Source organism: Squalius cephalus (assembly GCF_949319135.1).
Source record: "Squalius cephalus genome assembly, chromosome: 17".
In the NCBI taxonomy this organism is placed as follows: domain Eukaryota; kingdom Metazoa; phylum Chordata; class Actinopteri; order Cypriniformes; family Leuciscidae; genus Squalius; species Squalius cephalus.
Genome location: NC_137138.1, coordinates 11,263,067 through 11,277,248, shown reverse-complemented (window position 1 = coordinate 11,277,248; position 14,182 = coordinate 11,263,067). Strand labels below are relative to the sequence as shown.

Sequence of the window (14,182 nt, the reverse complement as noted above, 5' to 3'; positions counted from 1 at the left end):
CTGATGTGTAAATTAATATTGATCAACCCACAGAACCTTGTCAAAATAAAAGATTGTATCTTTTTTCTGATGATTTTATTCTTACACACAGGTGATCTCAGATTATCAAGGTTCCCGGCTGTCCTGGAAGGAGTTATGGATGATGAACCTAGCTGAATGGAGAAGTTGTGATGAAGTGTTGGGTTGGCCGAGATCACAAGCAGTCTATCTTTGCAAGGTTGAGTTATAGGTGGTGGTCCTTCATCCTGTCTAAAATTTGTCTGTCGGGCACACTGGGATGCGAGCAGCTACCGTCGGAGCATCTGGCTGGAATGAGAGGTCGAGTTGTGCGTCATCAGCATAGCAGTGAGAGGAAATGCCATGTTTCTGAATGACAGATCCTAGTGATTTCATGTAGATGGAGAAAAGAAGTGGTCCAAGCACTGAGCCATGAGGCACCCCAGTAGCTCTCCCCTCCAAGACACATTGAAGGACCCTGAAAACTTGAACCACTGGTGTGCAGTTCCTGAGATGCCCGCATTGTCATGAGGGTTGACAGGAGAATCTGGTGGTTAACCCTGTCAAAAGCAGAAGACTGATCCAGCAAGATGAGCACTGATGATTTGGAAGCTACTCTTGCCAGTCTCAGAGCTTCAATAATCGAGAGCAAAGCAGTCTCGGTTGAGTGGCCGCTTTTAAAGCCAGACTGGTTGTTTTCCAGGTCAGGAGGTTGTTCTGTGTGAAAGGTAGACTTGGTTGAATGGAAGAAGGAATTCAACCAAGTATGTACCAAAGTATGTAGTTTTCTAAAAGTGCTGGATTTCTGCTTAAATGCTGTGGGAAAGGTACCAGCTGAAGAAGAAATGGCTTGAAGGCAATGACGGGGATAGGATCAAGTAGACTGTTAGTAGGGTGATTGGAAAGGATGAGTTTGGAGACGTCTGCCTCTGAGAGTGGAGAGAAGAAGGGAAGAATGTGTGTGATTGCTGTTAAGATGCGTTTGTCAGTTTGTGATGTAGAGAATTGGCCACTGATGGTTGTTGTTTTATTTATGAAGCATCTGGCAAAGTTGTCAGCTATTAGAGTTGAGGAAGGAGGGAGAGGAGAAGGATTTCAATTTATTAATCTTTGCTGGTACCACACATGAAAGAAGAAAATAATATGAATGTGAGTTATGCACATCAATTAAAATTGATTGATAATACATTTTTTTATTGTTTTAGTTGTTACATCTCCAGTCCCACTAGTAGAGCCTGATTAGCATGATAAGTATGTTGAAAGCACATTTTCATGATGTAAAAAATAATATTTCATGCATTTATGATTATGAATGTGCCACATTCACACATATTCAGTTATTTTTCAAGGGGCCTTTGACTCATATCTCCACAGACATAGTATTCCCTTGCTAAAGGTGCATATGGAGCTTTGAGTTCACGCATGCCTGATTGCAAAGTGAACAAATTTTCACACGGGACATTATTTGTTGGCTTCTGCATAACAAAAAGCCTTAATACGTGCTGTTACTGCATTCCAACAAGTTGTTTCCTTGTCCCTATTAATTGCATGCCATGAGGCAAGTTCTAAATTAAGCATCTTGCCTATTTGCTATTTCAGTGACTGCTTTTTAAAAGGGGGCAAAGCAAAGGTCACTTGAAAACCAAAGGGGAGAGGTTGAGTACAGCTGGTAGCTGTTTGCCTGAGAGCCAGCGTCTGGGACGGCAAAGATTCATAAGTGCAGGCAGCGGCCCTGCAGCTGTAAATAACACTGTGCATGTATAAATACTCACACAGGCTCTTGACATATGTATACAGTATGTACGAAAGTCCAACCCACGCTAATGGAGCACCACTGAAGAACTTAAAGGTTCTGGTCCCTGCTGACGTTTCCATATGATACGCACTGGAAACATAGAGACGGGAAATGGCTGGGTATGTGCTACCTCTTAACATGCACCCACAAAATCAAATCAAAAGACATGGCTGATCTGGGTAGATTCAAACTAAAGTTAAAGCAATGCAGATGGATTGCAGTTCCATACGTATCAGAGATATTGTCATTGGTCGTTTGATGCCGCAGACCTGGATTTGTGAGGATTGGGCTGTAACATGATGTTTAAAAGCCTTAAAGGGATACTTCAGGATTTAGGATTAAGCTTTGTATTAGAAAACCTGTAGTATTTTCGAATTACCGTGCTTTCCACCCTCATATCCCCCTTAGATGAGAGATTTATGTATTTTTTGTCTGGAAAAAATCCTCCGATGACGCAAAATGACGATTTTTGCATCATCTGAGGATTTTTTGGCCAGAGGCTAAAAACTACAGCCAGTAGGAGGAGCTGTTCCGCATGTTTTCAACCCGCCTAGAGGGTGGGATCTCACTCACAGAATGTAGTGTCAGCCATCTTTCTTTGGAAGCTACTAAGCTAGCAGGCTCTTGTTCTGTGGAGAAAGCTGAGTAGTAGGGGTTACCATCCTCTTTTTCCCGGACATGTCCGGCCATCGAGATCGTCCAAAATGTCCGGGATTTGGCTTTTGCTTTTTGCTGTCCCTATTCATTGTTTACATGCACACCTTTTGTTTCAATCTAACTGAATTCAGTCCGATTGGTGAATCTGAATGTAGTGTTTACATGAACGCTAAACAAGTGATCGGTTGATGTGCGTTTTACCATTGCTAAGAAAATTCCCACTCCTCCGTGAGAGATACGAGACCGTGCGTCTCAGTAATCACGCCACCGGCCTCGCGCCATTCTCCCGCGGCCCTCAGCCTCGTCCTGCTCGCCACAGTAAACGTAATGAATGGCGACTGTAGAACGCAAAAGCCGAATCCCGGACATTTTGGGCGATCTCGAAATCCCGGGCAAACTCGTCACGGAGACTCATTAGCAGCCTAGCCTTGTTGTTTTCAACTGCACTCTCTAACCGGTAGGCGTGGCTTGGGAGTGGCCTCCTAGGGCAGCGAAGCAAGTGCATTCTGGGAGTTGTTGTCTTTCATCCACATGAGCCAAAAATACATTTTCTGGCTTTTCTCAGTCTAGAAAGCTCCAAATTCAAAAATAATTTCACATTTCTTCTACATAAATGACCTATTTTAAATACACATTCATCTTTCCAGAGGTGAAGTATCCCTTTAATGCCCTTTGGGAGATGTGCCACTCAGTTTAATGGGGACAGAAATGGTACAGACAGTCAGAATGAGGGAGTAAAGGTCAAGGGTGTGGAAGAGGAAAAAGTGGATGCTGGATGGCTGTTAAGGAGGTTGGAAAAGTCATCCTTGGCCATTTGGCTGTTTTTGCTGTAAATTGCTTTTCGCTACTGAGAATTAGACATGCAGAGTTCCCATATAACCCTCCACTGAGGACACGGTGTTGGAGAACTGCCATTTTTGCGCTGCTGATCATTTGTATTACAAAGCGATAATTTTTATGTCCCACAATATGGTGGTGGTTTAAAGCCATCAAAGAGAGCTGATTACAGTTTTCTGAACAAAAGTGAAGACAGAAGAAGCAATCAATTCTTGTCATTAAAGCTTTAATGGTATTTGTTACCACAAACTGTTAGATCAATACAAATGAAGAGTCTTCAAGGCATATTATATACAACCCATAATGTGAAATCGCTTCCCTGCAAGGATGCACTTCAAGGCGAGATGAAATGAAAGCTTTGTGTTTGTTGAAAATAGGAGCATTCATAATATTAAATGGGAGTATGCTGTTGTTTGTTTTATGTTTTTTCTATAGGTCACACGCAGACAGCCTTTGTGTTTTATGGACTGAGCATTTTCCTGAAGCTCCATGTCAGGCCACGTAAAGAAAATGGATGAATAAGAAAGTCATGCGTATAATGACAATGAAATATAACATAGTCAAGGTGCAACATATAACAAAGCGAATGATGCTTGCAGCTGGGAATAGTGGCAGGTCACTCCAGATGAGACAGTAAATAACAAACGATAAATATAAGGGGTAATAAAAATAAACAGTCATGAATATAATGTTAAGAAAAATATTGCAGGGCACATTGAGTACAGTTCAAAATGATAAATGCACAAGCTGTTAATGCAGGACTTAACTATTAACTATTTTGATTTAATTATTTTAAGAATAAAATGTATTTATTTATGAACTTACTATTTTTTTATTAATTGTATTATTTATTATATTATATTTATTATAATTTATTTTAAGAATAAAAAAAGTTGGACCCTTTTCACAGATTGTGATGATGCATTTTAAATAATTGAATGTACAATTATAACACTATACTTTGTGTTATATGACCTTGTCATTAAATTAAAAAAAATTTTTAAAAAACGTGCGTGATTATTCTGAGGGCTGAGGGAAATTTGCCAAATTCCCTCTCTTTTGACCAATATAATCAATCTCTCAATATCTTTTTTTAAGTCATAGAACGCTATCATGGAATTTTTTTTTTTTTTCTTGCTATTGGAGCAAATGAAAAGACAAAAATTATATTTGTTGTAGTTTCCATTCACAACTATAGATGTTCACCCAACTACTTCTAAAAACCCTGGATTTTTTATTTTTTATTTACAGCATAAACCTCTCTAAATGTAACATAAACTTCACCTAAATGGAATTATACAAATGCACATGCATTCTTTGAAAAGTCTTAATATGCATTTTGTTTTAAGGATTTTTAGATGTTGATACTGACAAATATACTGGTTGAAAATAGTATTTGTGTGGACTCACTGCACAATATACACTCTTGTCCTTGAAACAGGGTTTAAACTACACCTCTCACCTCTCAAATTAATTGTACTGTACTCTACACTGACTGATGCAGTATTTTAAGATATTGACTTTTAACACTTTATATCAAAAAGCACCCCGTTTATCCTAAACTGCCTAGAGGACAAATATATTATAGTTGAAAATGAGAGACAGTGCCAAAGAAATAGATCAGTTAATTGAACCCATCCATCTCTCTATAAGGCCAAGGAATGCGGACTAATTTACGTTAGCAATAAAAGCAGGGACTTTCACGTTCCTTCTCTGACCGACCCCACCGGTTTCCAAGATCTGCCACTGGAGGCAAATTGCCCTTGTAATTCAATGACATTACCTGAGATGCTTGAGCAAGTGAGGGACCGGCAGACAAATGAGATCCATATAGAACCAGCAAACAATAGCCGTCATTTCACCGTCTAGGTTAACTATAGACCCGATATAGTATAAGTAACACACTTCTAGCCAAAATAACCTTAAATTTGGTCACATGTCGTTATTGCCAAAATAGCTTGCGAGATGTATGATATTCCATCATGTAAGTCAACAGTTATTACAAGATTTTTGGTTTCATTTCTTTGACATGTTCATGTTCTAGGTGACTAGTCTATTCTTGGAATATGGTTAGACGTGTATAAAATGTTCACTGACAGCCCAAATTTTGCCTTGTTTTAGCCTAGACGTCAGGTCTGTGTTTGGACAGCTATTAGACGTCTTTTAAACGCAAAACTGCTTGCTAGGATGCCTCATATCACAGATACATATTTACAGCAAACTTATCTTAAAGTCCTTATCTCAAACACTTCCCTATTTTCAGACCTGCCATTTAAGGCTCTTAAAATGTAACAGTTTGTATTCTGAACTTTTATTTGCATTTCTCTTAGCAGAGTGTGTAGTTCCAGTATCTACAAGCAGGGTCAGACACTAACCAGCCAAACTCGGACATCTTGGTTCCAAATCAAATGGTTCCTGTTGGCCGGGTTATCAACTAAGGGGCCGTTTACTTGACACCGTTTTCAACTAAAAACAGAACACTTGTGTGTTTTGGCCATTCATTTACACGACAACGTTTTGTGGGCCTGAAAATGCAAACTTTTGAAAAGGGGTTTCAAAGTGCAAGTTGTTGAAAACGATTATCGTCTCTTTGTGAACTACAAAAACACGAATTGGCGCATGCCAATTATACGTGTTCAATCTATAGGTGCGTAGAGTTACTTTACAAAGTGATATCGCCAACTACTGGCCTGGCATGGATAATACAACATTTTTAGTCATTTTCACAGATCCATGTGAATGTTTAGACAACATTGTCGTCTGTACACGAAAAAAGCAAAGCATTTTTAGTACATTGTTGTCGTGCAAGTTAACATAGTTTTATGGCTAAGTGGCTGATAAATTGACAAATAAATTAGGTTGAGTAGAGAAAGAGGTGACTGGGGTAATTCCCTTTATCCACTTGATCAAGAACTACATGAAACATGCAGTTGTTTATTAGGCATGAACACATAAAACACTGTCTGGGATCTTGAATAGTGTCTGTGTCAGAGCTGTTTGTTTGACTTTGTCAGTTCGGATTTACTGGACAGAAATTCATCTTTAACACTGGCATAAAAAACAGATACAACACTGTACAACCACATTGTATACCACGTAATAAAACACACGGGGACATACATGATTAAAACAAACTAATACAATATGTATACACACGTTCATACACCTCAATTGAGAATTTGATTTAAAACAGTGGAATGGAACAAATGTTCTTTAAGGCCGAATCCATTCACGCTCTTCACCGGTACCTCCAGGTTGCTCTGAGTCACTCTTTCCAAAGCCTATTACATAAAGTACTTTTCTCAAAACAGAGATTAATACAGTCAGCCGGTACAGAGACAAAACTCCCTAGTTCGACTATATAAACAAATTGACATCGTCACCAGTGCATTTTCTTGTGCACATGCCCCTCATCAGTTCCCTGTCAAACTGACTATAGAGTTATTGTAATTGTGCTTTATTCCTCAGGACATTTTTCAGCTTTGGCATGTGCAATAAGGTGCTGTAGTCGGCACTATAAATTGAAAATCAAACAGATAGACAAAGTCATTAGCAGTGCTGATGCAGGCAGGAGGATAGGGAGAGTTAATTAGATCTTTCTTCCCGTGCCTACCAGGCTGGAATTCAGCTCATTGTTACTCTGTCTATGTCCATATCGGAGGCACGGCATAATAATCGTGTTTACCTTGGCATCTTGTCGCTTATGCTCAGTAACTGCATTAATTACGCCCATCAATCACTCACTGTCACTCCGTCACTCCCTCTCTGACCTGTGCGTGTTGCTAAGCTCTGAGAAAACGACTAGACACCTCATTATCCAATACAGGTGGATTGGGAACTGATTAGAGCGATTCTTTGGGAATAGTGTGGCCGAAGCTCAGGTGGGTTGAGATTCCGACAGGGTATATCCAGCTGTCATCTCTCGACGTGCCTCAACATCGACACCTGTGCCGGTGTCGGGCCAGAAACCCATTCGGCTTTTTATGTGTGAAATGCTGACTCAGATTTGTGGCAGGATTTCAACATGCTGCTTTATGGGATCAGTTCTGAAATGCTGTAAAAGGTTTTGATTTAAAGGCTTTCTATCGTGTACTCCCGTAATGTGAACCGTACTAATGTGGTCAGAGCTGTAAATGTTTATAGAGGGGTAAAACATGATTGAGGGATGCATCTAAAACCCTTGAGGGCCATATACACTTTAGAGTATTAACCTGGTTTCTTGATTAACTAGTGGGTTATGTGTTTCTGCTTTAACTAAAAATGTTGGTTAATTAATTGCATCATCAAATCCTAATCGTTTTTGCGACAACTTTTGCATTTCTGATGGAGTTACAGCAATGCTATTTACTGTCTATTTCATAGGATTTTAATGATCTTTGAGTAAAAAGCTATTTATGTTTATGCTGTCCAGGATGACTCAAATGACTCTTAAACAGGATTATTATAGTTAACTAAAACTAAAACCATAAAAAGTATTAACAAACTTACAGTAGCCTATTTTATTTCAGCTATCTGCCAGGGCAACATTTTCATTTAGTTAAACTTGATGTACTAAAATAAACTGAAACAAAAATAAATAGATATTTTATCAGCTCATAAAACCAAATAAAATTAAATAGGCCTAGTCCAAATGAATAACCAATAAAAATTATATAAATGTGCACAACAAAATTACTAAAATTAAAATAATATCAAAATATTAACCCTTTAAAAAAATGCCTCAATGATAATAAATAGACCTCATTCACAGCAGCTATATCATATTTTTAGGAATGAAAACGAGGCTTTGGGGGATGTACATACTGTAGGCTACATCTCTTCAGTGGGTTGTACTGTTATTTAATGTGTTTTGGGATTTTTCTGCTGACGAAAAGATATTTCAGTAGACAAAAAAAAAAAAAAAAAAAAAAAACCAGACAGTTTGAGCTGTGGAAAATTATACTTTAAAAATATTACTTTTTTTATTTATTTATTTTTTTACAGCGGATGCCATTGAAAACACGGTAAGTCTATTCCTCACAGCCTCGCTTTCATACCTGTCATGGCGCTGCTCTGAGTAAGGTCTATGACACTGCTCTTAAAATAAGCAGATGGTCATTTGCAAGTCCTGCGCGCACCCGGCATGACCACGGGCATGACTCGTGTGTTGTTGGTTACTAAGCAACTTACGCGCACCACATAAGCTGCGTCATTTCCTGTGTAGGGACTCGTTGAAGCGAGCCAGTTCAGTCGATCCCCTCCGACAGCTGAAGGCTAGACGGAGACACAGTCGAGTCCGTGCCGTTTTACTTTCTTTCTTTGCGCACTAACGCAACAAATAACTTTCCAACCTGTTTGATTTATTTGTCTGTGGAATTCAGCCAGCGCACTTTCCAAAGGACTAAAGCGCGTTTCAACTTTCTGATTTGAGCGTGCCAAAGGAAAACAACTCTGCATTTTAGTTTGGGTGTCATATCCTCCAAATACAGGGACGAGTGGATTAGAACTGAACGCTGATCCGGTGCTCTACTTTAAAAACTAATCAACGGGAACGCATTCGTATGATTGTGGTCGTTGTAAAGCTTTGGATTTCTGGGCAAAGATCCTGAACTCCTTCATGAGGGATTCGCTGTTGACGACAGAGATATTGGAGAAGACGCACTGGCCACTTGACCCCTTTTCACGAGCACAAGACGCACCGGAGCGCGCAGCTTTCTGCCACCGTTATTGGGAAGGTGCACTTTGCGCTCGACTATAGGGCTTTTTAAATGACTTTCGACCGTGAAATCTGAATTTCATATTTTTATAAATATGAAATGTAGTGATGATGGGAATGAATTTTGATGACCATATTTTTAAATTCATAATCGTAGACTGTATGTCATTATTTCATTCAGTAAGGCTAATAATATTCCAAAATAGACTTTAATCTGTTTGCCATTGTAAAATAACTGTTCCAATAATATACCGGGTACTGTTGAATGCCACAAGTTGTTATAAAAACAACTGTGATTAATAAAAATGACAGATCACAATGCTTCCAGGTAACACATGACATTAAATGAATGCAGCAAACATTAGCCAACTAAACAACACAACATGTAATGTAAAATATCTGAGAACAAAACAGATTTTATTTCATTTTCCTCATAAATTTAATATGTAACTAAGTTCAGTCATAATATACGTTGTATTAACTTTTTGAATATTAAAGTAAAATTATTATTATAATTTATTTTTTTACATAGGCCTTCAAATTTAAATGTACATAGTAGCATTTAAAATTGAAAGTGTTTATTTCAATTCCAAACTTTTTTTTTTTTTCTCGCTAATTAGATTTATGTGTTTGGTTTTGTAGGTCCTGTGTGACTCGTTTGATATAATATTGAGTATGACCGTGAACATCAAGGCATCGCAGTGCCATGCGCCGCTCCACAGGCTCCTGTAGACTCTTGTAGACTCGGCTCCGGTGCTACTGCAATGCTCGCCGGACCCCTCCGCTTCCGCGTGGCTCTGTGATCCAGGCAAAGGGCGCGAGGATGAGCACAGACCTGGAGCGCCTGTCGCTCAACTCTTCCTCGGGCAACTCCGTGGCTTCCAGCGCGCGTTCTCTGTCCGCCAACGTGAAGAAGCTTCACAACGCTCTCAACCTGCTGCTCAGCGACCTCGAGAGAGAGCAGTTCATCCACTGCCTCAACGTGTACCACTCCAAGCGCAATGTGTACGATCTGGTCCAGACGCTTAAGGTCATACTGAACGTCCCGAGCAAGCGTCAGCTCCTGCCCATGCTGCGGCTGGTCATCCCGCGCTCGGATCAGCTTCTGTTCGATCAGTACACATCAGAGGGGCTCTACTTGAAATCTGATGTTCTTGCGCGCAATGGTGACCCGGAGGGCTCCCACGAGGCTGCTAATTCCAGTCCAACACACGGGGCTCATTTCTCGCCCGCTTCCGCGCCTCTAGCCGCTCTGCGCGGATCTCCTGACAGTATCAGCACCAGCAGCGATGGGACAGCGACTCTTATTCCTTTACTGGGCAGAAATTTCTTACCGGAGCCCCCTGGAGAGATCCGACAGGTGATCCTCAAGCGTCACAAGAGCAACGAGGGTTTGGGATTTAGCATCCGCGGAGGTTCCGAGCATGGAGTTGGGATCTATGTGTCACTGGTGGAACCGGGTTCACTGGCAGAAAAGGAGGGTTTGAGAATAGGAGACCAGATAATGAAAGTTAACGACAAAGTGTTCGACCGGGTCACGCACGCAGAGGCAGTTAAGGTAAGGTATATTTATTTTATTTCATTAATATTTTGTGTAATGTTTAGATTGAATTAGATTAAATATCCTTTAAATATGTGATTAAATATTATGTTAAATTAAATTGTTGATTCATTTATGCTGTTGTTGTTGGTATAATGTGTGAGCTATTTTTCTTTCTTTCCTCAATATCACCTATGCACATGGCCACAGATATCATAACTGTGTTGAGATCACCAACTTCTGGCCAGTCATTAGACCACTGGGAAACAGACTGCAACTACTCCTCCTTGATTGATTGATTATTAATGCAAGACAAGCAGCTGAAAGTGTCCCTTTAAGGACCAGATAAATGCTGGCTTTTATTGAGATGTGTTAGCCAGGAAGGCCTGCACAAATGTTGATGTTATTGATCAGTGTGTATGGATTAGATGTAGTTAAATGATTAGACACTTGCACTGGCTTGTCGATTTTGTATCAATAATACTTGCTGTCATACACAGGTTTCATTGCAGAAGCATTTCCTTGCAGGTCTATAGTTGTCATTCAAAAGAAGAGCTCATTTTGCCTGACCCTTAACATACTAACTATAACAGAACTGTAATCATAATTAATAGGGAGTAACATGTTGGACCTCACATGTATTGTTACGGAGTTCATGTGTGCGCTGTCCGTGGTGCTGAATCCAGCTATTCATTATAGATTGCATTCTGTCAAAAGTTGTCCTCAACAATAGCCTACTGTTTGTGGCAAGATCACTAGTTTTCAGATTCCTCAGACACTGGTGTGGTGAAACCCTCTGGAGAACCTCTAGGCGCACTTTTAAAAGAGCAGTTCTCTGAGGAACCTATTAGTTTATTCAAGAAACTAAACATTTGCCATCATAACAAGGAAAAGCCTTTGATGTGCTTGCATATCGAAGTTCCTTTAGTACACTTTGAGTCATCTTCAAAAAGTCTTAAGACTTAGTTTCTCCGAAGGCTTCCACCAGCGTGGAACCTCAAAAGATTTCATTATTACAGTGATTATATTTTTAACTAAATTACAAAACATGGAAGCATCTGACAGTGGAGATCCCGAGCGGAGCATATTTCAAAGTTGGCATATGACTAGGAACTCCATTCCACTGATACTTTCCTGTTTGACTCTTCCATATTCCCATGTTTGCGAATCTCTGTAGAGTTGTGTGTGCCAAGAGAAAGAGAAACTGAACATGAACAGTTTGCCTCCTTTCTGTGTCATTGTTTCCAGTCGCCGGGGGAAAACTGGCACAGTTGAACAGCAGGGTATAAATTCTTTCCACGGTGCCTTTCTTAAACAGAAGCTGGCAGTGGGGGAAGGCTGCTCCCTCCCAGTTAATCATATTGATCTGCATGAGTAAATGGACGGGCCTCTCCCCAGGCTGAACATGACCTTCCGCTTGTCTTGATGCTCTTGTTCTCATGTAATGCAGACATAGCCTGAGTGAAGACACAAAGTGTATAAGCAGCCAGAACGGAGAGCGATTCGACTGGGTTTTTGCTACAGTAGGTGTAGATAAATTCAGCACAGTTTGCCTCTCTCTCTCAGTTATCTCTCATTTTTCTAGCAGAAGGAAGAACATCTTTTTTTAGTTACAGTGAGGATTTCCTCAGACTATGTTGACCTTTGTAAATGAACCCTGAACATTATCCGTTTTGTTCTTCTTTTTCTTTCTTGGTTTATTTGGTTGTTTCTTTAAGTTTTCAGACGTAAACACTAAAATAATCATTTTCAGTTTGCATGTTACAATGCTACAAGGTAAAACTCATGGAAAAAGTAACAGTTGCTCCATCTGAAACTGAATACTCATTGAGTAGGTACTTTTTTGAGTAAGTACTTGCTTTGTGACCAATTAAAAAGTATGTTCTTTTGACGTGTGTAGTGTTTAATGCAGTTCGGATGTACTACATTTGTCACTGTCACTGTGTACGTCATGTGACGCACAACGTCATTTGAGTATTGCGACAATATCTTTCCTGCATAGTTCACCCAAAATGAAAGTTTAGACAGATTTAATTTAGCATTAGAAATGGTAATGGTGCATCAAATATGGTAAATATGGTCAAATATGGTAATTTATGAAAAATTAATATTCATAAATTAAAAATGTTTTCATCAAATCATTGAATGATGTTTTAAATAGCTTTATACTATTGTTTGAAGCGACTGCATGCCATATTGTTACATCAAAATAAGCAAGCTGAAAACGTATTGCTTTTCTATAGCATTAAGCCTCAAATGTCAAATATCCATATTTTTATTTGAAGACACCAAACCAAAGTAAAATATTCATTCTATTATAATGTTATAAAGAAACATCTTAAGCACACAGAATGAAGAAGTGGATTTTTTTTTGTTTTGCAATTGCGCCTTTGAATGATTCGACTTGAAATTCGATTAATTGTGCAGCCCTGTTATTTAATAGAATACGATGTTTAAAACTTCTTTAATGTATGCATTCAGGGATATATCTAACATAATTCTAATCGGAATGAATATTTCTAGAATAGAAATTAACATTTCTATTCTTGTGTCACCATTTTATCCTGTGCAAAATTTGATGTAATGCCAAATTTAGAATTTTAATAGTACTTTTTGCTTTAATAGCACTATATATATATATATATATATATATATATATATATATAAAGTTCCATTTTAACTCTATTTTGGCTTTGTTCAAAGTAAGTGAGAGCATCATAATGGTGAGATCAGTATCTTGTATCAAACCGAATCGTGACACGAGTATTATTATACCTCTAGTTTATATTCATGATGTTTCTTGTCCTATGAGGTCGATAGAGGAATCACTCCAGTTGGACTGACATCATTATTTCTCTTCCTGTATGTCCAGATGTCTGAGCTGTCTCCATCTCTCTCTCTCTCTCTCTCTGCGTCTACAGACTCAATGATGAGGATGGATTGTACATGCTCTAGGTGACCTGTCCGCACCGTCTTTATAGGCTATATTGAATGCGTGTGATGCCCTTTGGCATCTCATGATTAGTTGGTCTATCCGCATGGCTTTCAGTGTTTGTTCACTGTGCTGCTATGATAGCACATATGATCAATGATCTTTCCTCATCTCCTGCTTCAAGGGTGACCGCATATAAGAGCACCTGTTAGTCGAGCTGATTGAATTTTAATGCTGTTGTGACTCTCATGCAAGCTGCCATGGCTCAAACTTAGAGGAGGTTGCCTCTTGCCTTTGTCCTGACACCGAAAGATGATTAAGACAGTGTTTACCAGCTGACAGTCAAACGCTGCTTTGTAATCTCAGTTAGAGCCAAGCGAGAAGATTCATAACCAGTGCCTCTAACCGTACCTGTCCACTTGTGCTTAGCAGAGCTCAGTGAGCGTGTTCAATTTACTCACGGCAGCTGAGCAGAAGGTTCGTTTGGGGCATCGTGGTATTGACAGCAGAGTGGTGCATGCAGTGAGAGAGTGCATCAAAAAGTTTAAAATGCTGAACTTTATGCAAATGAGAGGCAAAAAATGAGGTGGTGTGAGGTGAGGTGACACTATATACTTTGCCAAGTCAAAATAAACTGTAATTGTGCATAAAATTGCACAAGTGATGACAATATGGTGACTTAACAGTACATTATAAAAAATGTTTGTAAGTTGAAAAAAAAAAAAAGCT

The 14,182-nt window shown here is 39.3% G+C and overlaps 1 protein-coding gene across 3 annotated transcripts in view; it reads left to right on the top strand.

Annotated features, from left to right (window-relative positions):
• Positions 1-8,483: 8,483 nt before the first annotated feature.
• The window catches only part of whrna (whirlin a), a 109,379-nt gene continuing 103,680 nt past the window's right edge, over positions 8,484-14,182 (top strand). For all 3 annotated transcript variants that reach the window (XM_079898662.1, XM_079898661.1, XM_079898660.1), the window contains exons 1-2: positions 8,484-9,000; positions 9,624-10,539. In XM_079898662.1, coding sequence (XP_079754788.1) covers positions 9,805-10,539 — 735 coding nt within the window. In that variant the 5' untranslated portion in view covers positions 8,484-9,000; positions 9,624-9,804. The remainder of the gene's footprint in view (positions 9,001-9,623; positions 10,540-14,182) is intronic.